The 26,376-nt window shown below is 39.0% G+C and overlaps 3 protein-coding genes across 11 annotated transcripts in view; 1 reads left to right on the forward strand and 2 right to left on the reverse strand.

Annotated features, from left to right (window-relative positions):
- Tlk (Tousled-like kinase) overlaps positions 1-5,906 on the reverse strand; it is a 40,051-nt gene extending 34,145 nt beyond the window's left edge. Inside the window, exons 1-2 of one of the 2 annotated variants that reach the window (XM_073088141.1) lie at positions 5,533-5,906; positions 3,414-3,470 (exon numbers count right to left, since the gene is read on the reverse strand). In XM_073088141.1, coding sequence (XP_072944242.1) covers positions 3,414-3,438 — 25 coding nt within the window. In that variant the 5' untranslated portion in view covers positions 3,439-3,470; positions 5,533-5,906. The remainder of the gene's footprint in view (positions 1-3,413; positions 3,471-5,532) is intronic. The other variant, XM_073088143.1, reaches the window with a different exon arrangement.
- Positions 5,907-7,255: 1,349 nt separating this feature from the next.
- Positions 7,256-12,214, forward strand: LOC140753191 (late secretory pathway protein AVL9 homolog). The gene is made up of 7 exons (XM_073087634.1): positions 7,256-7,470; positions 7,748-7,945; positions 8,356-8,572; positions 8,804-8,993; positions 9,390-10,111; positions 10,373-10,556; positions 10,883-12,214. Exons 1-7 carry the CDS (start codon positions 7,402-7,404, stop codon positions 11,190-11,192), a joined length of 1,890 nt encoding a protein of 629 aa, XP_072943735.1. The 5' UTR covers positions 7,256-7,401; the 3' UTR covers positions 11,193-12,214.
- Positions 12,202-26,376, reverse strand: part of Arms (Ankyrin repeat-rich membrane spanning) — a 63,578-nt gene continuing 49,403 nt past the window's right edge. For 6 of the 8 annotated variants that reach the window (XM_073087615.1, XM_073087617.1, XM_073087619.1 and 3 more), the window contains 12 exons: positions 21,645-21,839; positions 20,922-21,204; positions 20,030-20,195; positions 19,494-19,672; positions 19,070-19,176; positions 18,528-18,704; positions 17,840-18,004; positions 17,314-17,416; positions 16,980-17,077; positions 16,724-16,741; positions 15,741-15,837; positions 12,202-13,445 (listed from right to left, as the gene is read on the reverse strand). In XM_073087615.1, the coding sequence (XP_072943716.1) occupies positions 12,580-13,445; positions 15,741-15,837; positions 16,724-16,741; positions 16,980-17,077; positions 17,314-17,416; positions 17,840-18,004; positions 18,528-18,704; positions 19,070-19,176; positions 19,494-19,672; positions 20,030-20,195; positions 20,922-21,204; positions 21,645-21,839 (2,454 nt within the window). In that variant the 3' untranslated portion in view covers positions 12,202-12,579. The remainder of the gene's footprint in view (positions 13,446-15,740; positions 15,838-16,723; positions 16,742-16,979; positions 17,078-17,313; positions 17,417-17,839; positions 18,005-18,527; positions 18,705-19,069; positions 19,177-19,493; positions 19,673-20,029; positions 20,196-20,921; positions 21,205-21,644; positions 21,840-26,376) is intronic. The other 2 variants (XM_073087620.1, XM_073087613.1) reach the window with 1 other exon arrangement.

The raw sequence follows: 26,376 nt of genomic DNA on the forward strand, positions 1-26,376 counted from the left end.
ATAATTGATTAATACAATTAACAACAGCTGTTTCGCAAACATTCTGTTTGCTAGTTTGCAATTTAATTAAATTGACTAGAATCGACCGGGTTGGCGTTATGACGTTTTATCTTAAACGCACTTATTAAGACACCACGGCTACAACTTTCTATTGCCAAGTGAAGCTCGCTTGTAGTTTCTTTATCGCGCAAACCACTTTTTCACTTGGTTGAACAGTAAAAAAGTGGTGTATTCACTCGACAAAATTGGTGGCAACAGCGATGCCCAGCGGAGTATTTGCAACGGATGCAGCGAAATGAACAGTTCGTTGACCTCGAGCGCGCTGGGTTTCACTCGTAGAGTAGTGCGCCCAGCCCAGTTCACTGGCCCTATTATATGAGTACTAATATTATATATTACATGTTTTCTGCACTAACATAGGAATGTATCGCGATGCATTATGTCATAGGGTGCACGTGATGGAATACTCAGAAAGGAAAGTTACACAACCTCTGTTATCCTCCAAGTGAGTGAAGATTTTCTGTAAATCTTTAAAGTTTACGATGCTTCAGCAATTTCAGAACTTATAGTTTCGATTGATTAAGGTCAAAATCAGAACGCCATCAGCGTTAATAGTTTCTTTTACCTAGAAACATAACTAAGCATTTCAATTGAGAAAGGTGAAGCAATATTTTACACTTTCTAGTACATTTTATTCAATTGTTCGGTGCCAACCAAACTCATTTTGAATGGTAGTCGAATGTAACAAATTTTATAGAAAACTAAATGTAATTTTTAATTGGTTTTTATATTTGGCACATTTAATTTTACTATCGCGTAAATACCTATACCTACGTACACCGATGAATACCGTAGTCGGGTCGGGTTGGACGAAGAGTCAAGGACACCAGAGAGTGCGCATGTGCCGTAGACACAGTAGTGAGTGCTGTGGGATACTGAATACAGTGGATACCTACTGAGTTGTAGAGTACAAAATATTGCACACACAATTATTACAATACATCTCATTATAGCTATTTATAAATTTCTATAGGTAGAGGTACACAGTTCAAGCAATACGTACTTATAAAATATTCCTCGAATGATTAACACTTCTATTTGCAACTTGACGTATTTGCCTCTTGTTATGTCAGTTTTGTAAATAGCTCTGTTTAGGTTACACTCGCGTTCACACAATGACAGATTTGTCTTTACGCTTGGCGCAGTGAATGGTGTGAGTGAAGGCGAATAAAATTGGGTAGGTACGAGAAACTGTGGGTGTCGGCTCCCGGCATCGATCCACGTCTTATGTACGCGCTTTACATACTTCCTCGGCCCTCGCACTCCATGTAAAGATTCAACCGCGATGCGTCAACCGATGCACATGCACCGCACACAATTGTAAACAAGACCGGTATTTGTACGTACACTCCTTGCCCAGATGAATTCCTAAAACACTTCATGCGACCATGCGACGTTTCTATTCCACCTTACAGTGAATAATAATAATCAATCACTTGAATGTTGAAATGGTCTATGAACGATCAAAAATGTATGAGACTAGTCATCCATGTGTAATAATATTGAAGGAGAGTCAAAAATTTAATCTTTTAATACGTATACGTTTGATCTACCTACTATATTCGGCTTGAATATACTAGAATTTATGATCGGCCACACATTATATTTGAATATATAAAAAATGTACATACAAAACTGCACACTTTCTTGGTAATTTTTAGTTTTTACCCTGAATATCTGTCATTCAGGACAATGTTTTTCTTAATTTTTACAACACATCTCATATTTGTTTCTCTCACGAGATGGATGCAAATTCGCTGCAATTCTTTGGGCAAAAACTTTTCAGCATTATATATTTTTCTGCAGACATTATTGTCGAGCCAATCAATTTATGAATCAACCTTGAAACGATGACCTTTATCGTTTCCCTTCCGTAAAGGAGGTTCTGTACAAATCGTACTTTTTGTTTCAGCGCAATAAGAATAATAATTAATTCGCTAGGACGAACCTATTGGATAAATATTTCAATACTGATATAGCAAACGTTTCCGTTAAGATCCCGCTAGGTAACTATCGTATGAGACTGTAATTTTGATTAACGTCGAACATATCCAATGGTAGACGACATGAAATAGCATGGACATCTTGAACATTGGTTGCAAGTGGACATTTCCGTTTCAATTTATACATTGTCCGACATTCTTATAAATGACATCTAGATGTTTCTGTGCCCAGGTCACCTTGACCTTATCTTCTACACTTTCTGACACTATGATATCCAATTTTTTGTCTCTATCGTGCAATATGTATTCAAAGAATGACCTTTATAGCGAAATATTATGCCCATAATTTGGCTAGACCGGCAGCTCTCCCACTGAAGTACACAAATACTTTATGTAAGAAAACGTTATTAATAAAACAAGTCCTGAAGACATGATAGAATATCGTCGTGCATAAGGCTAAAATAACATGTAAATTTATATACTTAACGTGCGTGCAAGTGTCAATGTTTATGAACTCATTTCTGAACTGGATATATATACAAAATAAGTCCAACCTTTTTTATAAAACTGAAGTATTAGTATTGGTAACTAATGGTCGTCAAATGAGGATCAGTATTATATATAACGATCTAACATTTAACTCTATTATTATATGGAATCATTTAAAAATAGCTTCTAAACATAACAATAATCCAAACGTGGCAAACGACTAATTAGGGTATATATTATTGTTTATTAAATTTATAGGTTACGTATTACTTTTATTGATGGAGCTATGATGGACTTGAAGTTACATTCTGATCATTTGCCAGGCAATTGCAAGGGCGTTGGTACTTCCTACGACACTTATTTAAATGCTCAGATGTTGAGCGATACGTTTAAAAAAGAAAGATGCAGTTATATAGGATCTTATAATTATATATTGCATACGGGCGAATTCTACATTCAGTTGAATGTGAAGAGGGAGTGTGACGGAAGATTGATCGATGCTGGTTGGAAGTGTTGGAACAATCTAGAACCCTTATTGATCGTTGACGGCTCTACCTCTACTGTGTGACGTCAGATACACATGGCCACAGAGTCACGTCACTACTACTACTTATATCGCATTTTAAGCCGCGGGGCGCCCGTCTTCCTATCATTTTTACACATCTACATAAACATTAGGATTATAACAAACATCACGATTGATTGAACTATTAAAAAACCGTAAATTACTCACGTAATAAGTGCCATCAACAAGTGTAAAGTTATAAACCTTATATTACCTGCCTTAACTTTGCTTTATTGTTGCAATAAAAGCCCAACCGCTTATGTCAAAAGAGATGGTCGGTTACATTTTTTGCGCTCTTTTCACGGTGCTCATTGCAAGCTTATAGTTATTATTACTTGTTTACAACATTCACTTACCTGGGTATAATACCTTCTCCGTCATGCCTACGGATCTAACGTGTTATCCATTGAATCCTGCGAACAAAAAGCAAATTGTAGAAATGAGATATGTCCGGTCGAACGACAGGAGTGGCCTTTATGAGGGAACGAGAGGAGAAGCTGTCGGCCTTGAATGAGTTAGGGTAGCAAACGACACCTGTTGTTTGCGTATTACATCTTGGTAATTCAATACTTATGTCTGTTATATGTTGCCAGATGGAAACTACTTATAAATGTATAAAACACGTTTCCATTCAACTGGCGTTTAACAAAATCAGACGTATTCTTCAAACATAATCACAGTTTCTCTAATTCAAACAATGTGAAGAAGATAAACTTCACTAACACACTAAATAATTACTTTATCATAGAATTATAATGATGATAAATTATTAGGCTATCAATCTTATACTTACGATACCACTAACGTAATTTAAATTTACGAAAATAAAACGAATAAATAACAATTGTATTATATAACATCACAATAAGCTAAAAAAATATATGTGTAATGGAATAAATATTTTTCATGTTACTAAAATTGTAATTGTATATGTAACTATCTATTATAGAGATATTAAATATACAATGTAGCCATGCACCAAATTAAGCATAACGGTGGTACAATTTGCACTAGTCCACAAACGAAAAATGGAATAAAATAAATATTTTATAAACAAATGTGTTTAATTTACTAATATGCAAACAACAAAGTATATGTATCTCTGAAAGATTCTTTAATAACTAGTTGATAAAATGATTAAATTAATAAGGTTATTCTAAAGTAATAATTCAGGTGAAAGATATAGATTTAAATCTCAAATAGAATGCCACCAAACTACCTCTGTGGTCTCCATGTTTAGTGATGATCACAGTTAGGCATATATGTCCTATATATAAAAAGAAGCAAATGAATATTGTCATTACCTACTTAAAAGTGTGTATCTATAATCAACATAGTCGAACTCCTAATAAAAGAAGTGTCCTAATAAAAATCAGGTAATGGTTACATTGTTACTTATAATTCCATAATATTATTAAGAGTTATTTAGGGAAAATATGAATTAAAAAACATAAAATCTCTTTTGCAATAAACCTTAACATATCAGGTCACATTTTTTTATAAGAAAATAAGTCGATGGATTACTACAAGACAATTTTAATACATAGTGATAGTAGGCATAGTCATAGCTTAATTGTATCATGTTCAGTCCGATACACCAGAAGACTGGAGTTAACTCCAAATTTAAATTTTAATATGTTTGTGATTTTTAGTCATTATTAAAAACAAACTGTAAAAAAAATTGTGAAGAATTGTACACATCATTTTCATATTGCTACCAAACTTCTATCAATATGCTGGTGTACATATGCTAACATTAAACTGTGACTTAAAAATTTTCTACAAACTCTATTAAATTAGTAAAAAATAGATAAATATAGAATATAATAAATAATATGTAATAAAATGTAATGTTATTCTTGGCTTTCAATATGAAATAAAAGAAATGTTTTAACGGATAAAATGAAAATGATTTAATTTGTCAAAAATTAAGTGAAAAATTAGAATAATAACGAATGATATCAATATTAAGTATATTTTAACTTTGTATTGTTTGAAAAAAAAAAATGCTATATAGGCGGATTTTTAGTAACAACAATAAACCCAAAACTAAATGCTCTTACATAATTTACCAACTCTAGGGGTGAGTAAGAAAAAATACAGGTTTGAGATAAAATTAAGAGATATGAAACTAGGTAAATATGAACAATAGTATGACAGTCTCATATTTCATAGATGCATTGTACAGAAATACGGAAGAGCCGATAGAGTATTTTTATTGAGTAACGTCTCCGTTAGTTTATCAATAAAAAGGGCACTGTGACATTTTCAAGACCTTGAAATTTGAATACAGGAGTGCTGCAGATACCGACAGCTAGCATATTTACTCGGCATCGGGTTCAACATGATCACTAATAGAAACTGATAAGGTCAATCAATACAAACAATACATACATGACTCCTGCCACGATTAGAGGCGCAGTAAATACATACATCTGTTATTAAATCTACGTAATATAAAAAGACAATTCTAACCTTTTAAGGAAGCAATGTCCAATACGCTGCACTTCACAGAATGTTCTAAATAATACGCGGTCTAAACAACAATCCAGTCACGATTGTTATTTGATTATAATAAATTATTCAGTATAAAAAATATCGGTGCAATGAGTGATAGGTGCGAAAATGGCGACGCATACATTTCATAATAAAACAAATAAATTCCAATAAGTTCAATAGCACAGTCACTTAATAGTTCAATGGGCAGAGTTAAATTTTAACACTAACTTTTAATATCCTTTAATCGATATAACAATATATCTTGTTAATTTACTTTGAACAACAAAAACACTAGTAAGTAGTGTAAGTACTTTATTGTTTAGCAAATCTTTAGCGAAATTTTAAGTTTTTACCACAGACGTAAAATAAATATAAGTCAAATGTGCCAAACGGAACGGAAACTTCTCATTGTCTCTGATCTGTGGCTCTGCGGACTGATCTCTATGGAAATAAATAATGTTATTTTGACACTAAAGTCCAACAGCCTAAGAGCCAAGTTAATCAAAGAATAGGCCAAGGTATGTTTAGATTTGTGGCCAATGTATTTGTCGCAGAAGGCAAAAAAACTCGGAAAATGTCTTTCAAAGAATGAATTGTGAAGGTTAGCCAGTTGGTTAACAAAATTAAGTTCGGCATTACAATTTTCTTTGATTTTTGTAGATATGAAAAATAAGTAAATAATTGAAATTTGATTATTTATTGAAACCATGAGATTTTAAAAAACAAAAAAATCTACTTTATCTTAAATTTGTGTGCCGCTAAAAGATATTTTTATTTTAATGTTTTTGCAGGAAGCGCTATTTGTTGTGTGTAGGTAAAAAATGATCAATATTTTATCAAAACCCTAAAAAATATATACGAACCTAAAACACATAAGCCTTAAAATTATCATAAATTTTATTCCTAACAGGAGAGCTACTGCAGCCTATAATATTATAGTTTTGATTCTAAATTTTAAATTTAAATTGGACGAGTATATAATAATAAAACAATCTATCTGTGTTAAAGATCGCAAATGAGAATTTGTTGTAACGACCGTTTATTTATTTTGCTCAGATAAATACGATAATAATAAAAAACATTTAGAGATTTTCCTTATTACATTATCTGAATATTAGAATAACAACATTGTTTTTTATTATTTTAGGCCATCGATTTAGGCACGTTAATTATCCTTTCTACCATAAAATTAAGAAGAAAATTATTCATAAGAAAATGTTGATTTATAAATAAATAAATTGGCCACGTGCAAGTCGAACTAGCACATAGAGGGTGCCATACCATCGTTTTATTTTAAATACATCCTATTTGTTTTTATATCAGCCACTGAAGTAAATGCATTGTGAAAATTTGAACTATCCTTAATAGATAAAGCGAAACTTTGGGAAAGTGTTTTTGTGTGATATGAACAAAGAGTATAGTAACTAGCGACACCTAGTGAGAGAATAATTTAACTTTTGCATATACATACTAATGAATATAGCTTAAAGGGTTTTTGTGGTGATGTTGATTAATATTACTTACATATTAATTAATTATTAACCAAATATATGTTAACAATTATATTTTCGTAATAATAGACACTTGATTTTGATCAATCATAAACAATCCATAAGAAAATTAGCAATAGCAACCCTTTAGATAATGTCAAAAATGATGGACTAGCTAGATTGACGTTTATTCACTGTGACGGACTGTGACCTGTGATGTTTCGTTTCTTTTACTGAAATACTGAAATTTGTGTTTTACAATGCGTTAAAATTGATTAAATTCCGTGAATTATGTGCCGTAAGCATTTTTCTTAAAATGTTAGTTTCGCCGTAAAGTTGTAAAATCCTAGCCAATATGTCATTTATAAATGAGCCAGTATTGAATATTATAGTGGTTGGATTCCATCATAAAAAAGGATGCCAGGTAATGTGTAGGCGTCACATCTTTTATCAATCAATAATGTTTTTGCGTTGATAGTAAATATTGTCTGTTTGCACGCAATTGTAGATCAATGTTAGTATGTTATAATTATGATTGACTTGTAAATTTTTGATAGATAATTCTATGTAAGAAGAGATGTTATAATATTCCTTTCACTTAGTGTAATTCTCTACCAATATAAATGCATTTATCTTATATTGTTTAAATAAGTAAAACAGTATTTTTTGTGTATATCTAATAATTTTCTAATTTGATGCAGGTAGAACATTGCTACCCAGAACTGGTGCCAGGTCGCCCATCCGAATTGCCCCCGGCTTGGCGCCACCTTCCTGCCTTGGCTTTGCCGGATGGCTCACACAACTACCTATCAGATACCATATTCTTCAACTTGCCAGGGCTAGCGGAGCCTGCACATACTGTGTATGGGATATCTTGCTTCCGCCAAATTCCCATAGAGGTAAGATATATTGTATATCTAAGAAAAAATCCTTTAGGTATTTGGCCTGTGTGAAACGCAATCATTTAAAATAAAGTAAAATAAAGAACAGATGGTCCTTTAGTAGCTAGGGACAGAATTAAGGTGCTAAATTTAAAACTTCCCAATGGTGTCCATCATTTAAATTTTAGAAATTCTTCAATTTTTATCATCCATCAATTAGTTACAAGCATTTTGATATGTGTTGAACTGTACCTATTTGGTGGACAGATTTAAAATTTATTTAGAAAATCTTTTAAATTTCTCTCCTTTTACTTGAACTAATAATAACAAATAAATTATGTTATGTTCTAGAAATCTTTAACACTCAACAAATTCATCAAGTATTCATGGTTTTCATACAAATAATTATGTTTTATCCAATATTACAGCAAGTGGTGCAAAAAACGGAGGACATGACCCGAAGTTCAGTACAAAAGAGTGTTTGTGTTGTTTGCCGAGCTCCACTCTTTGGCAGACTAGCTGTGAAGATGGAGCTGGTGGTGCGTGCTTGGTTCGTCCAAGGAGACTTTTCACAAACTAAGCTATTAGAGGATGCGTATAGACATTTGAACAGCTGCCCTGTCCAGATGGACCAGACATTAGAAGGTACATAAAGCAAGAATATCAGCTTACATTTATTTGTTACTGACATTGTTGAAGGTAATAAAATGTATACCTATAAAAATGATGAATCATGTTTACATATATTTCTAGGTATTTTGATATGAACCGTGATGCTGATGTTTAGTTGTAAATATGTAATAATAGACTCTATACCTCAGACATCACAATAAAAGGAAAATCTGATAAATAACAGTATGATTTTACTATTTCCAGGGTTATCAGTTCAGAAATTGGTTGAGAACTGGAGACACAAGGCACTTTTACTCTTTAAGCTGTTATTACTGCGCAGAAAGGTACTTATTTACGGATCTCCCGCGGGGACACTCTCTGCTGCTCTCTTGACTTTGGTGTCTCTGTTGCCACGTTGCTTAGAATATGGTCTGTCACATGCTGCTAATGTTGTGTAAGTTTTGTCTTTTGTATTGTGTTGGTTATATATAAACATGAAAATTGGGTTTATAGGGGATGTGAGGCAAACACCACGTTTATAAGACACCTTGTTAGAATATGTTATTACTCATTATGAATAAAACCTTTTTTATTAAAACCCAGTATTAAATATCATATCTCAGTTATGGTAAATGCATTATTTTAAAATAAATACTCTATTATTTAACAATATCCTATGTCAATTTCACATGATTTATGTCTCACAAAGTCTTGATTTATTGCTCAAACAAATGAAAAATGCACCATTGTAGTACTTTATTATGTAGTACATGGAGAACATAGACCTATTCTCATTTGTTGTATTGTCTATGTATGTAAACATGCATTCAAGGAGTATAATTGTTTGTAGATTATCCAGACCTTTATCCCCAATACCAACTACAATTGATGATAAGGAACTTGAATCTGTGATCACTACTACTGAAATATCTACTGAAACATATGTAAATGGTACAAGTCAGATAGAAGATGAACTATCTCCTAAAGAAACTGGAAATTTGTTGGAGGAGAAAGACAGAGTGAGCAGGCAGAGTTTTGATGAGGCGATACTTGCTGACGTCGTTGACAGGCAAGAAATAAATTCTAGTCGAGAAAAATGTCATAGTATTGGCGAAAAGTATAAGAGTCAGAAATCCGTAACGGAAGCACAACAGAGTCCCACGATGGCAAGAGATATGAGTGTTGACGGACTGTATAATTTGACAGGGCAAATAGATCAAACTGAGTGCGGTTTTCCACTGCCCTTGTTTGAAGATGGCTACTTGTGTTTGCCTTACTTGTCTCTACAGTATATGGACTTGTTGTCGGACAGTGCGGTGCAAGGGTTTCTTGTTGGTGCATCAAATGTTCTGTTTAAACAAAAGAGGCAATTGTTTGACGTTTTAGTCGAATTAAATGAAATGAGGATAGAAACATCTGATATGGTGCTGAGGAGGCAGCTGGCTCTCGGTACGGAAGACCTTCGGTTCGCCGATCACGTCGTACGCCACGGACCTACCCAGGGTGATGCATGGATCAGAGATCAGTTTGCTAGCTATCTCATATATTTATTACGAACTTCATTATTACCAGGTAATTTAAGTGTAATAAAACTTACAACCAATTATTATTGTCAGTCTGTTTAGAGGAAGTTATAAATCAGCTGGTTTGTGTGTTTACTTCAGTAAGAATATTTAAGTCTTACAATTTGAATTTTATTATAAGCAATCGGAATATTGTAATTTGAACCAAATTATGATAATTATCCATTGCTAGTTTAGAAAGGAAATACTAATGCATAAAAAGACAAGCAATGATTATAGTATTAAAATGTTTCTGAATTTCTATTTTCAGATGGTAGTAGAGAAATGGATTCTTACAACAATCAATTTATGAGTGCTTTTAAAGCTACGCCCGGCTATGAGGAGTGGTTAAAATCTACAAATATCGGAGACATTGAAGCTTTCATGAATCTTACGCCTTCCCATCCCTTTTCAGGACAACTCTCTGTAGCTGATATGAAATTGAAATTTGCTCAGTGAGTATATTTACAGTTGTATGGTAAAGTTTGAATGTGATAATTTCAACATGAGGTAATGCCTTATAACAAAAAAAATAAAAATAATAATAATTAAAATCATGCCAATTAATTAATTAATGCCAAAATTAATAAATTAATGATAGTAATTAAAATCATGTCAATATTTTTCAATATATAGTTTTTCATTCTACTGCATATTGATATACAACTTTAAATACTCGCCTAGTGCTTTGGTATTTGCTATGAATATTTAAGTCGAAACAACTTATGTAAGTTATTTACAATAAAATCCAAATTATTAAACAGTAAATTTTTCATTGCAGCACGATGTCGACGACGGAGGGCGGGCGCAAGGTGACGGCGGCGGTGGCGACGACGGGGCGCGCGGTGGCCACCACGTCGCGCGCGGTGGGCGGCGCGCTGTCGCACGCGCGCGGCGCGCTGTCCGGCTGGTGGAGCGCGCTCACCGCGCCGCCGCCGCCGCCCGACAAGCCCGCCGACGACGCCGACCCGCCCGACGACGCGGACCAGCTCGACCGCCCGCCCGACGACAACCGCCTGCCCCGCCCCGACCCGCCCGACAAGCTGCTCGAGGAGGACGCCACCGCGCTCAGCAAGATAAGCGTCGTGTGACCGCCCGCCGCCGTCGCGCCGGATGCAGTTCACGTGAATTGCCTCGTAGCCGAATCGTAGTCCTATTGTGTGAGATTAGAAGTGACGTTTTGTAGTCGAGTGTCGATATGTGAACTCGATCCTTGTTACATTCAAGTTTTCCTCGAAAACGTGTTGTTAAATCTACCCTGTATTATAGATAGTTGTAGCTTTGCAAGTATTTAACCTGAATACTGTATGTAAATATTGTTTAAAATCTTGAAAAAGATGAACGATTAATATATTCCACTATTGGCCTACCTTAAGTACTTAGAATGTGAGATTGTGTTTTATTAACTTATGATTATAATTAGTTGATGAGGCTGTACTGTATGTAAGCAAGATTTAGATGACATTTTTTGTCGTACTTGTCGTATCTGTTACTGTTCACATATTTATTTTAACACACATAGTAGTATAAAATAGTATCTATTGTTAGTTCTACTAAATTATTTGTAGCTTACATATTTTACAACATCTCCCTATAGTAAAATGATCCGTTTACACTTAAGAGTACTGTGCATATTGTTAGGAAAAGCTGGGTATATATTTTTGATGGTGGTCTTCCACGCGTGCGTAGCTTTTTAATACATCTTCGATGTATTCGTTTTACAATTAATTATGAATGAGTTTTAGATAAAATCATTGCAATATTTTTCATATGAAATATTTTGCCATTAGGAGCTTCCATAAGACATTGTTAAGGAAAAATAATAATTGGCTAGTTACAATTAATGATCTCATCCTATTACTTAATCAGTAAAGTTTTATTAAATTTGTGATTTTTTTTGTAATAATTAATTTTATATTCTTATAAAAATTAAAACACCTATTTTCATTTGTAGAATTTTAATAGTAGGACTTAATTAACATAGTTATGGCGATTGATTGCACTGTAAAATTGTTTAATATTTTTCGTAATTCTGTTGTACCAATACGTTTTAAATCAATCATTAAATCATTCGTAGCTGTGAAATTTGAAATAAGAAACTTGAAACAAATAACTGTTTTATTCCTAGCAAGGATCGCTAATGAAAATTACATTCCTCCTACATACATATATTTCAATATCTTAAGGATATAATATCACAATTCTGGATATACATTACATTTATAAATGCAACATCATAGCAGCTGTCTTCTATAGTCATATTAAGTACTCCGTTTACATATTATACTAGAAAGTACTCGCTGTTCATAAATGAGCGACTTCAATTTAACCGTCGGATGGCGCAAACGTATATAACTGAGATTTTTATAAAGGACATTAGGGGCTAAGGGTGGTTTCCTATCGATGCTCGATTATGTTTCTGCGGCACCTCGCTCGGGCCGCGACGACACGGCCGCAATTACGCCCGCGTCGGCCCGCTCACACGGCAGAGTCCGGCTCGTCCCACGGCCACGGCGGGTCCTCCAGCGCGTCCTGCCGCCACAGCGTGCCGTGCGCCAGCAGCCGCATGTTGTACGGCTCCACCATGTTGCCCAGCGACGCCGCACTGTCCGTCCGCGCGGGCGCCGCCGCCGCCGCCGCGCCCGCCCCGCGCCCCGCGCCGCCCTTGCGCTCCGGCAGCAGGTCGAACCGAGACGAGCCCTCGCGCGGCGACTCGAGCTCCGTGACGTCGGAGCGCGGCGAGCGGTCCGCGCCGCCCTCGCCCTCGTCGCCCGCGGCGGCCGGCCGGCGCGCGCCCGGCGGCGACGGCGAGCCGGCCGCCGACGACACCAGCGGCGCCGACTCGTCGTCGCTGGCCGGCTCGTCGCGCGACGGGCTGCGCTCGCGCGACCCCCCGCCGCGCGACACTATCTTGTCCTTGAGGCGCGCGAGGCGCTCCGCGGAGCCCACCTTGCGCAGCACGTCGGCGGTGCGGCGCAGGGTGCGCAGCTTGAGGTCGACCGCGGGCTCGGGCGCGCGGGCGGCGTCGTCGGCGGAGCGCGAGCGCGCGGCGGGCGGCGGCGCGGCGTCGGGCGCCACGAGCAGCGAGCGCGGGCGCGCGGGCCTGTCGGGGCGCGGCGGCGCGGCGGCGGGTCGCGGGCGCGCGCTGAAGGTGATGTGGCCGTCGTCGGAGTCCTCCTCGTTCTCGACGCTGAAGCTGACGGCGGGCGGCGGGGCGCGGCGCGCGCGGGCGGCGGGCGCGCGGCGGTCGCGGCGCGGCGGCGGCGGCGAGGCGGCGGGCGAGGCGGGCGCGGAGCCGGCCCACGAGGCGCCGGCGCGGGGCAGCCGCAGCTCGAACTCCTCGCCTGAAACGGACGATCTCCTGTACTGGGACCGAGCGAGGGCGGCCCCCGGGGCGGTGAGCGGGCTCGGGGCCCCGTGGTGTCGGAACCGGAAATAAAACAACGGCAGTACTGCATTTCTTCGTTTATTGTACGATTGCGTAAACATTTTAAAATTATCTTGGAATGCTCGTTTTTTTTCTCCATATTCGAGTACTGAGAATGAATTTGATATGTATACAATTTAGGTCGAATAGTAAATCAGCAAAAACCCTAGCTATCTATCGCTAAAAAATACATTCTAAAAAATAATGTTGAATTTATATTTAAGTATATTGGCAATTTATCTAATTACAGATAAAAATAAACGTCACAAAACAAGCACGACGATTCCACGACTACGACATTTAATCAATATAGTATGATTTGACAAAAAATTACAGTTGTATTAAAAATATTCAGAAGACTATTTTACGAATCAAAAGGATTCAATAGAAATCGAATTCCTAAATTTATTTTACAAATAAATCTTTAAAATTAGTGGAATACACTTTGTCTTTTCTTCGGTTCCATCTATCACGTGCCGTGTATAGTTAGTATTGTTTTGCCACGTTTCCATAACATTATAAAACTAGGAACAAGTTAGAAAACTTTTTGGCACAAAATTATTTTACGAGATGTTTATTTATTTAAGAACAAAAAAAAATTAAGAATTTTCACTGTAAGCTCCTATGACACATACAATTAATAAACATCTGTAAAATTGTATCTATCTAACTACAACTATGTAAATACGTGTGCATACATCACAACCGAAAAATATAGCACAGCCACTAAATAAGAACTAAATCCTACAAATAAATTATTTCTAAATAACAGGAATGCTAAATAATATTATTAAAAATATTATAAGTCGATCAAATCACTGCTAACGGATCGTACAGCTGCTTATTTAACTTAAAACTATAATGTATTAAGTATGTATTCAGTATAATACAAAACAAATTAACAGAAAAATGCTATCTAATTACACATAAGTACTATATTTTTAGCTTAACAAACAATAAATAAGTACTTACTTTAAAATATTCGCAAACTAAATTCGGAATAAAGATAATTCACTATAGTGTTATAAGAAGTTATATCTATAAACAATTAATTTAAAATAATTATATCCGAGTAAAATTAAGTTGCAATATTCACTAGACTGTAATTTTATTCAAAATGTAAAATATATATTACATTATCTACTTCATTCATAGATATAACTTTCATTATTTACAAAGCTAAATATAATAAAATTATGTTTGACACATTTGTTTTGCATTGTGGTCACATGTATAGAGTGTTCCACTTTAACGATTATTAGTTACAATAAATTTTATTTACCACTAGTCTACATTGTCTAACAACAATTAATAAAATGTTACAAAACTGTCTCTATAATACTAGGTTACGGCACAGGGATCATGAAAAGGCAGCACTGTACTTGTACTGTACAATACTAAGGGCCTTTTTCTTATTCCGCGGATAAATGGCCAACTGTGCGTTTCACTGGCATGCAGGATTTAATACTCCACAGTATTAGCGTACTGCGTGCACGAGTATTATATGACAGGAAAAGTATCTATGCAACGATAGAGTGCGAATGATACATGCAGACCTGATCCGCACGTGCACATAAACCTGCGTAATAGTAAAAGGCCTTAAAACGTATAAAGTACTTATAGGACGTATATTTGTATGATACATGGCTGTAGGTAAGCGTACCTTTCTTACCTTCTGAACTGCCAATAAGCGGTCTAATCTAAACTACTTGCCTAAACTATTCCTTCAGCTATATGTTTCACTTACTTAAAATAAAACGGTTATTGACATAATTGGGGTTGCGTCATGCTACAGTTATATACCAAAAAGGAAATTAAAAGACAAATGTATGTTAATTTAAAATAATCTCTAAATGCTGCCTGGTAGGTAGGCTAACGATCACAGGTAATATTTAATTAAGGGTAAAGCAGCTAAAGCAAGATTTACTTCGTTTGTGCATGACGATAGAACAAGCGGGGATGAATAGTGCGGAGGCCCCTTCATTACGTATACGCATCGCTTCTTCATGACTGCTAGATCATATAACTCAGGGCGTATGGTATGCCGCATGGCGCTCGCGCTCGCTGCGGGATCAGAGGAAGACGTCGTCGGCCACATTGACGATGACGTGGTCGCGGGGCAGGTCGTCGTCGGAGGCGGCGCCGCAGTCGGAGGCGGAGCGCGGCGCGGGCGGGCGCGCGTGTTCGCGGATGGTGTGCAGGTGGGGCTCACCTGGGTGCGTCGGCGGCTCCGACTGTAACACGTCCTCCAGCGCCTCCTCGTTCAGCGTTTGCAGCGCGCCGCATATCATCTGCTCCTCGAGCGTCACCTGTGCAATGGAACGTCCACGTTAGTATCATGTTAACTGTACGTTTGGCGCGCTTGTGCAATCAGCTTCTAGTAATATACTAACGTAATTTCTATTTTTGCGTGTCTTAATTAAATGCTAAACTAGTAAATTAAGCATTATTGTAGCACTACCTATTTAAATAAAATATTTCTGACCCAAAGTTGAATATACAAATAAGTTTATCTATGATTTTTTCCCCAATGGACAACTTCTCGTTTTCAGATCTCGTTACATATGTCGTCCAGCAAAGCTTGCCTACTTTCAAACTTTTTCCTATTTCCTTACCATAACTTTTTCTCCTGCAACTCTATTGGTATCTTTTCCTTTTTTACTAACCAGATGTAATTTCTTTCCAATTGCCGCAACAAACAAAATTACTATCACAATTCATCATCTCAGAAAAAAATATATTTTGTTACATGTAAATAATAATTATATAATAATTATACAATACATGATTAAATTGATAGCTTGATATACGATTAAATTTTAATTAATCACTAAAAAAATAAATAATTCACTAGAGACTAAAACGCAATTATGTACGTGTATGTTAAATAATAATGATACCACATGTAGAAAGAAATCTATACAAAACTGAGATGTATCTTAAAAATAGGAAAGTTATTTACAATTTGGATTTAACATGAAACATTTAGAAATTTATTTCGCTCAACATGTCAATGAAATGTCCTTATATTTTATCTTTTGAGGGTACATTATACAGATGGCAAAAAATGTAAACATATTTTAATAACTTGAATATCTACACTAAACATAATAAAATGATTGTTATATATATCAAACATCTAATGTGCTAACTAAGATATGCATAGTGCTTAAAATGTAAATCTACTGTAATCACCTGATACTCCGCGTAAGGCTGCAAAATATATAACAGTATCAATATCTATACGCAATGATATAGAATAACTTACATTACTATAGTATTTGGGTACTTATTTTTATTTATACTTACATCACAAGTGGTAGACTTTGGCACTAGAGCTTATTAGTATCGTAGAGTATATTTTATTTGTATCGTGGTCACCGTTGTCATTACGTGGACAATGGACATATAATGAATGTTATAACTACATATTATAATTCATTATAGTTACCTGTTTCTCAACAATGGTGGGGCGACTGCGCTGGTGATCAATCGCCGATCTGGGCTTTATGGAGTCTGTGTCCGCTTCTGTCGACTTTTCTGATATCACTAAAGAGAAAATAACATAAATATTAATGTGATATACATTATACATAATCACGGAGTATAATTAGAATAGAATATTAATAATTTACATCAAGTTAACGGCAAGAAGAATAAGTTAGAACAAGGATAAATGCAAGTGTAATATTTCATAGTAGTGTGCTAAAAAATCGGACGGTATTAGTCGTAGTTTGGATTTTTTTTAAATCTTTGCTAAGCATTAAAAATAAAAATATACTAACCCGTAACTGCCGGTGCATTTATGGGCATAGTTGCTTCCAGCTCGCGAAGGTTTATGATCAACATTTTAAATAGCTCCCAGTCGCCAAATGGTAGGTCTAGTACCTATAAAGAAAAAAATACATATCCATGAATTTTTAATACATATTACACATTTTTTTCGGATATTTGTTTGTGAAATTACCATTAAAGTAAATTTAATCTTATTTTGGCCACAGATTTGTTGATATTGTAAGGACGGGCGGAAAGGATTGATGGATTCTAATCTCGTCTGTGGTTACTTAATCAGGTGGATTCTAGTGTTTTGCTACTATATTATTAACTCTATAAAACAATTATTACTTGGCAATCGATTTTCTTTTTCTCCTTTTTTGGTAGCTACTGAAAAGTTTTCGTGTAATCAATAAAAAAAAGCTCCTTATAATATGTATAGTAGTTTCTATTAGTCGGCGAAAATTAGTTACTATATAATGCTCGTAGTTCAATGTCGCTTAATAGCAAGAATTAGTAAACAAAACATGGTCGTACGGGCTTGAGGTCCTGCAGGCGGCAGAGCGCGAGCGCGAGGCCGGACACGCGCGCGCGCTGCAGCGCCAGCGCCGCCGCCGCGCCGCCCGCGCCCAGCGCGCCGCGCACCAGCGCGCACACCGCCTCCACGCTCAGCGACGACAGACGCACCGCGCTCGGGTCGCCCTGCGCGAGTATACATCGTTAAGTCCACTTCATATTATCGCGAGAAGCTCGCGAGAATGCGAGAAAATCACAAGAAACGAGAATGTGGAGCTGATACGAATTGGGTTTTTCTCGCGTTCTCGCGAGAATGTGGAGCGGGCTTTACACATGTGAACGTGCTGTAACTTTTACACACTTTATATTTCATTAGGAAAATCGACATGTCGCACATGTAGGGGTCACGAGAATGCCGGGCCCCATAGTTAAATTATAATTATAGAAAACACAAATACCTAACCATGTTGTAGTTACAATTTTATAACAAGTAAAAGCCAAATTATTATAGTTTTTAGTTTTTACTAAAAACCACAGTAAAATAGCACAAGGAAAATCGTTAATCCTGATTACAAATACAAGAAAATCTGGCATAAAACTGAACGCTATTATTGTAATAGAATGTTATTATTGAAAATCAGCCCACTCTTTATCATAATATTTATAAGTAGTAAGTTTATCCTAATAACGGTGATTTCAAATAACTCACCAGGTTAGGGAAAGCAGTCCTCAGCATGGTGTAAGGGTTGAGCGCGAAGGCGGGCGGGGGCTGCGGCGGCGACTCATAGGGTCCGTAGGCACCAGTGGAGGCCCAGCCCGCCCACCCCGCGCCGCCGGGGCCCGCCGCCGGCGCGGGCGGCACGCCGGCCGGCACGACCGATGCTTTCTGAGTTTGCATAACGGAAATATTATTTTCCTGTATATTGCTTTCACAATAATAGACAGTGAAAAATATATTGTATAGAAAAAAAGGAGTGATATAATCTAATGAAATTTGGCCATTGTTTTGCATGTGATTGCATATTTCGATCTACTATTAGAAAGCTTAAGTAATTTTAAACTTTTTCTTGAGGTTCTTAGCATGGTCCAAGGCCGTGCCAAAGGCCGTGAAGACTTATGCTTATGCATCTTTGGGTTCTCCACTAACGATGACGGTCGAGATCAACATTGTATACGTAGCAAAGCATGGCACATATGTATTGTGTAATGTAAATGTAGACTGTATATAATGTAAACGTGACATGATACTACCTTATTCTTATTGTATGGCTTGTAGGGATGACGGGGACCGTGCGCGGTGGGCCAAGCCGCACCGCCTGCTGCTGTGTCTTCCTCAACTGTTGATTGCACTTGCTCCTCTATAAAGAAAATGAACATGTTATTCAAATGTTCAGTCTAACATCTTTTAATTACCTACTAACTTTATTCAATAGAAAATCTAATTTTATTAGAAATCGTGAAACAATAATTTCCACCCCTAAAAGTTAACCTCATTTTAACACCGTACCTCGGATCACAAATCGATTAATTTTCACGTTAATTGCGCTACATTTTTGTGTTTTATGGCTAATTCGAAATTACTTTGGAATACACATTATACGATTTTTTTTCAAATATACGGTAAGTACTTGCGAAAGCAACAGAAATAATGATATAATCTAATGGGTTGTGTTACCTTTGATGACCTTCTTGATGTAGGGGTCGAGGTTGATGGTGAAGGGCAGGAAGATCTTCAGGTCAGCGGCGGTGAGCGTGGCGCGGTGGAAGCTGAGGAACACCTCCAGCTTGCGCTCGTCGCGGTCCAGCTCCAGCAGCGCGCTCGCCTCGCGGAGGCCGCTTATGTGGGGTTTCACCCTGAAATTATACATCCGTCAGTTCGTATTCACATAATAAGTGTATGTAAAAGACGTATGTGTTGTACGTTTCACGTGACATAAGAATAAAACGTACACACATTTATTATTTGGTAAAAATATGGTGTAGAATTCCAAGTGACAAGTCCAAGATTTGGGAAATTATCCAAGTGAACAATACTACCAAGAAAATGTTTGTAGAATAAAAAAGTGAATGGTGGAACTTAATTTGTATTTTTTAAATTGTATTTCATAGTTTATAAGTAGAGAATGTCAATTTAATAATATTCGATAGAGGTATATGCTAATACAGTTTAAATTTATTCATGTAAGAATTAATAATATAACAATCGCTTACTTTTCATATATTTGTTTGAGTGGGGTGGAATCGTCGATGTGCTCCTCATAAGTCTCGTGGTGGTATATAATCCAGGAGGTGCGGAAGGGCCACTGCTCGGTGAGATTGACCCACGACGCTAGTTGGTACCAGTTGAACTCGATTTGAAAAGCTTTTAGTAGCCGACCTGGAATGCGTAATAGGATTTTATGAAAACATGTAATGATTGTAATTTATACCTCGTTGATAATTATGTACGTGCTAGTTTAATTTTATATATGAAGTATGAATTTACTTCATTAAAATTGACTCTCAGAATAATTGGTGAAAATTTTTGTTTGACTTACTTTTGTATTTTGTCTTATTTATCCTAGTGTGGTAAGGGAGATTTACTTTTCCGAGGCATTCCAACTTAGTCCTCAGGGAAAGCAACGCATTTGTGGTCAACCTCAGATAAGAATCTCGTCTTGCCTGGGGTTGATTACTGATGTCTATGGCCGGCAGAAACCACTTGCCATCAGGACTGATCATTTCTTACTTTTATATTATAAAAAATCACATGGTCTATCAAAGTGCAACAAATGTTAAAATTTTATGTCAAATTTAATTCAGTACTCATGTCCATAACCACCATTTTTTAATAGACTGCAAGGGAAAGAATTTAGCTATTCGTCTATACTAATATTATAAAGAGGAAAACTTTGTTTGTTTGTTTGATTGTAATGAATAGGGTCAAAAACTACTGGACCGATTTTCAAAATTCTTTCACCATTCGAAAGCTACATTATCCACGAGTAACAAAGGCTATATTTTATATGAAATATATTTGATAAATAGGTTTTGAGGCGGTACAAAGTTTGCCGGGTCAGCTTGTTGTATAAATTAGTAAGCAATGACAATAAGCTGCACTAACCAGTAACATAGAGCACGTTCATCAGTCTCCTCATGCTGCGCGGGTTGACGTCACTGAAGTAGTCGTCGGTGAGCAGCACGCGGCCGAGGTCCGCGGCGCCGGCGTGCGGCGCGGGCGCGGCGCGGTGCAGGCCGGACGCCACGGACGACGCCACCGACTCCGACGCCTTCAGCCGCCGCGGCGCCTCCTTTGCCGCCGCACCACCGCCGCCGCCCACGTTGCCCTTGATGCGCTCCTGGCTCGACATCAGCTCTGATGTGGATGAGAGGCGTCGCGCAGATACCTGTGACAAATTGTTTTATCATAGTAAAATCACAGAGTAACAGAATGATGGTACTTCGCTTCTAATTTAGTGCTCACTTTATTGTGTTTTGATATGACTGACCAGAATAAGGCAACTTACACCTATTAAGAAATCTAAATGGTTATGTAGGTAAAATATGCATCAACCCCACGATAGTTAACCACGGATCAAGAATACGCAAACAGTACACCAAGACATAACAGATATGAAAAAAGATTTTCATAACAGATGTCTCCGAGGTACAGAATCGTCGACATTGGACATGTCATCATTCGCTGACCTGCGTTTCACTGTAATTTATATTTTATCTTATGAATTTTACAACGCAAATTTCTCAAAGTAAACCGTACTTGATTCAGGTAGTGCAATAACTGTGCCAAATGAAGGTAAGCGGTAACACTACTCAATTCAATACTTACAGATCTCTGCAACGAAGTGGAGAAGTCATCGGAGCCGATCGCCTGGATGCGTTTAGCGGCGGTTTGTTGTGCGACCTTGACACGGCGCAACGCGGAGTTCTGCAGGTAGAAGGGCAGCTGCACCATGTTGCGCAGGTAGTCCCAGCCGCCGATGTTGCTCTCCGAGAACGCGCGACGACTGTTTATCTCTACCGCCTGAGAATATCATTGCAAGAATTTACGATATACGGCAAAATAATACCAATTAAACGGTACACATTGCCATAAAAAACCAGTGCATAAAACTAATTCAAATTGCATTGAATTTTTGAGACACAACTGAAGTTTTTTTTAGGACGGTATTTAGAAATCATTTTTCTACCATCCTTTTTGGAGTATATTTTTCAATATTTCCTTGACGACAGGTAATACATATGTTGTTACGCCAAATATTTTAATATTAATTGTTTACAGTCGAATATACTTAGTTCGAAAAAATAATTTGTAAATGATTCAACTGAGGGCGGGAGACACGGAATGATAGTCGGTTGGTACTTGCACAAAAGCGTGTATTCATAAAGACGGCGTAAAGCGGACTGGCGCGGCGAACGGGGGAACGAGCGAACGCAACTCGCGGCGCCGGAGACGTAGGTAAAGGCGCGAGCGAACCGATGCTATATAAGGTGGCGTTACAGTCTCCCCCTTTTGACCTAGTCAGGTGACCTCACGACAGGTCAAACACCAGTAAAACTTACGCGACAGGGTTTTTACGAGGACGACCGCGGGGTCTTTTAGGACATACAGGCTCCGGCTGATCGTCCTGACGAGCGTGGTATCGACGCAGATCCCTGGTGTGGTACTTCCCCAAAATTTCGTCAGGTCTACCACAACGAGACAAGATGTATGTAGTTGGACTAACCTTCTTAGTTATAACATACGGACCATCTTGCCGTGGGGCGAGTTTTGAACTGAACCCCTTACTAGTACTACTTAATATATGACCGCGTAACAAGACTAAGTCACCTGGAACATAACCCTCGGCGTTTTGACGAGTCTTGTCCTTAACGCGTTTCCTCTTATCTTGCTCATTCTCGATGCTTTCCTTAGCATCTGAGAGAATACCGGCTAGCTTGAGCAAATAAGGCGTGATCTGAGGGACATAATTCTCGGTCTCAACTATCGCTCGAAGGTCACTTTGAACAGAGATGGGCGAACGCAATTCCCTGGCAAAAGTAAGAAAGGCAGGAGTCTGCTTTGTTGCTTGGGTCAACGAAGTATTCAAAGCGAACCGGATAAACGGCAAAGCTTCGGCCCACTGTCGGTGCTCCTTCTCAACTAATATGGCGAGTTGGACTTTCAAATCCCTGTTCTTCCGTTCCACGGGATTAGCTTCTGGATGGTACAGAGGTATCAGATTTTGTTTGACTCCCAGAACAAACATAGCGTGCTGCATGACATCGGCTACAAATTGCACACCGTTGTCAGAAATCATACGCCTCGGAAGTCCAAACCTCATGAAGACTTCATTGACTAATGTTTTCGCACAGATCATGGCCGTGGCCTCGGTGAGGGCAAAGAGTTCCACCCACTTGCTTGTGGTGTCCTCGACTATCAGGATCCACCTCTCACCTAGAGGTCCTTTGGGTAAAGGCCCAAAGAGATCGACGGCGACAACTTCAAAACGCTGAGCCGGAACTGGTGTTTGGAGCAACCCAGCTGGTTTCACATTGCTCGGCTTGTAGCGTTGACATTCTACACAAGTCTTGAGATATTCTGTTACATAACGACGCATCCCGGGAAAATAAAAACGTTCGGCAATGCGGTGAAGAGTTCTCTCTATACCGCCATGACCGGAAGTTGGAGAATCATGACATTCCAACATAACCTGTTTCCTAAGGCTTTCAGGAACGACGAGCTGCGGTTCTTCGGTGTCAGCCTCGATGTACCTGTACAACACTCCTCTAACAAGGTGGTATCCTCTTTCGGTCCATGTTTTAAGAGCTACTTCATCTTTTCCTTCCAGGTCTTTAAGGATCTTCGAAACTTCGGGGTCATCGAGCTGAGATTGACGGACGTTCGTCGCATCCCATCGAGGTACCTCTACGATAACTGTACATACTCCACAGGACTCGCGAGTATCCTCTTCGCAGGGCGGTCGACTCAGCGTATCCGCGATGACGTTGGCCTTTCCCGGTGTGTAATCGACTTGAAGATCGAAAGACTGGAGCTTCATGGCCCATCGTACCAATCTACCGGTTGGTGACTTCAGGGTAAGTAACCACTTGAGCGGTTGATGGTCGCTGGCAACACGAACTGGATGTCCATCAATATATCCTCGGAACTTCTCACAAGCCCATACGACGGCAAGAGCCTCCCGCTCGGTCGTTGAATAATTACGTTCTGCTGGCGTGAGAAGTCGGCTCGCGTACTCAATGGGTTTTTCTTCACGTGATGACTCCCCCTGGAGCAAAGCGGCGCCTAAGGCGTAATTGCTGGCATCAGTGCGGATAACAAACGGCAAACTATAATCCGGTTGGGCGAGTATTGGCGTTGAGGTGAGTAACCTTTTCAGTTCTGTAAACGCATTGACTTGTGCGTCACCCCAGATCCAAGACTGAGCCTTTTTAGTGAGCATCGTAAGAGGCTGTGCGACCTTCGAAAAATCTGGCACGAATTTCCGGAACCAAGAACAGGTCTGCAAGAAGCTCTTGAGATGCTTTACGGATGTAGGTTCTTTCATATCAGCTATGGCCTTGATCTTATCAGGATCAGGTGATACTCCTTGAGGCATTATGATGTGACCAAGATATTTCACACTCCCCCGAGCAAAAACACATTTATCCCGGTTGGCTCGGAGGTTGAAGACTCTAAGACGGTCAAATACAGCACGGAGATCCTCAAGGTGTTTCACGAAGCTGTCAGAAATTATAATAAGGTCATCGATATAACCTAAGACTGTGGTGTTTTTGAGAGAAGAACCCGAACGAAATCGGTCAACGAGGCGTTGAAACGTCGCGGGCGCATTTCGTAAGCCAAAGGGCATACGTTTGAAACGGTGAACCCCAAAAGGTGTGACGAAAGCGGTTTTATCCTGGTCGGCTTCTCGAACACACACCTGCCAGTACCCGGCGCGAAGGTCTATCGTGCTCATGTAACAACTCTTACCGGTGTACTGCAGTAGGTCGTCGATGATCGGCAATGGATAGGAACCACTCTTGGTGACGGCATTAAGCTTTCGATAATCGACGCAGAAACGGTAAGTTCCGTCTTTCTTTGGAACGAGTAATGCTGGCGCAGCCCATGCAGACTCGCATTCTTCAATAATGTCTTGCTGTAACATCTTCTCGAGCTCGGCTTCCATAATAGCCCTCTTAGCTGGAGTGAGGCGATAAGGAGGAACTGCAATGGGAGGATGATCACCCGTTTCTATTCGGTGCTCAGCAAACGGTGTTGGACCTCCCCCTTCCTTAAAAACGTCTTCATACTCCTGAAGTACCTCAGCAAGTGTTGTACGCTCATCTGGTTCCAGCATCGTACCCTCGTCTGCCCTCAGAAAATCCGCGGAAGCACACCCCATAAGACTGCGGAAAGACTCGCAGTGCAAGCGGTGAGTAACATGAGGTCGATCAGCCGTGAACCATGTATTACGATGCATGTTAATAGTAATGCGCGCTTTGCGCAAGAAATCGACGCCTAGAAGAGTTTCGTTGTTGACGGCGTGCGGAAAAATAACGAAGGTGGTAGGTATTACTACATCAGTTCGATCGAGCCTTACCTTTACATGTACTAGTTTGACATCCAGTGTTTGAACGACTCCGTCCGCGAGCTTCACTGACATGACACTATCGCGAAAAGGTAAATTTAGCCTTTGGAATAGAGCATAAAGTGAGGCTCCAGCAATGCAGCGCTTGGCAGCCGTGTCAACTAAACCCGTACCGCTATTACCACAAATCTCGATATAAAGAATGGGACGGCCCTTACTAGAATCTGAAACACGCGATTCAGTCGGTCGCCCCGTCCGCAAAACCGTTCCGCTCATAGGCAAACATGCATAAGTAGGTACAACATCATTCTTAGATACATTATTACTATAACCGTTGAAAGGTAACTTGTCTTCCAGAGGCAAAAGTTCGCGAGTAGGTATGTTATCACAAATTGAAGACTCAAAATCATTAGCCTTGGACGCTGCCGGCATGCGTTTGAGTTTCGACTCGGGCCGTGAAGACAAGTGTCCTTGAACCTTACACTTTTTCAAATTTCTTTTACACATTTTATCTTTTGTAACATTACGAACATAAACAGAATCATGATTTAAACGATTACAAATAGAAACATCACTCGAACATTTGCAACCCGAGTTAGAGTTCTGTAAAACATTAATGGACGCGAAAGAGTTACATTTTACGCAGTTAGAACGGATAACACCTATTCGACCGCAACCGTAACACGAAATTTGAGAACCGGACACTTCACTCTTACTTTTAATTTTCGGACACAAATCGCGCGAATGTCCCGATTTACGACAATAAACACAGAAAAGTTTACCTGCACTCGACGAAAGTCTTACTACTTTAGTCGTGTCGTCACTCGTAGAAGTAGCGGTCAGCACCGGCGCGTTTGATGCGTTTCCCGCGCTTCTAACCGACGCGACGGCCGGCGGCGGCGGCACGCTCGCACAAAGGGCGGGCGACGGCGCGGCGGCGGTCAAAGTCGGCGGCGGCGCGCTACAAAGGGCTGGCGGCGGCACGCTTGT

The sequence above is a fragment of the Epargyreus clarus genome, unplaced genomic scaffold (genome assembly GCF_041222505.1).
Source record: "Epargyreus clarus isolate Ecla_fem2 unplaced genomic scaffold, WU_Ecla_fem_2.2 ptg000026l, whole genome shotgun sequence".
Lineage (NCBI taxonomy): Eukaryota > Metazoa > Arthropoda > Insecta > Lepidoptera > Hesperiidae > Epargyreus > Epargyreus clarus.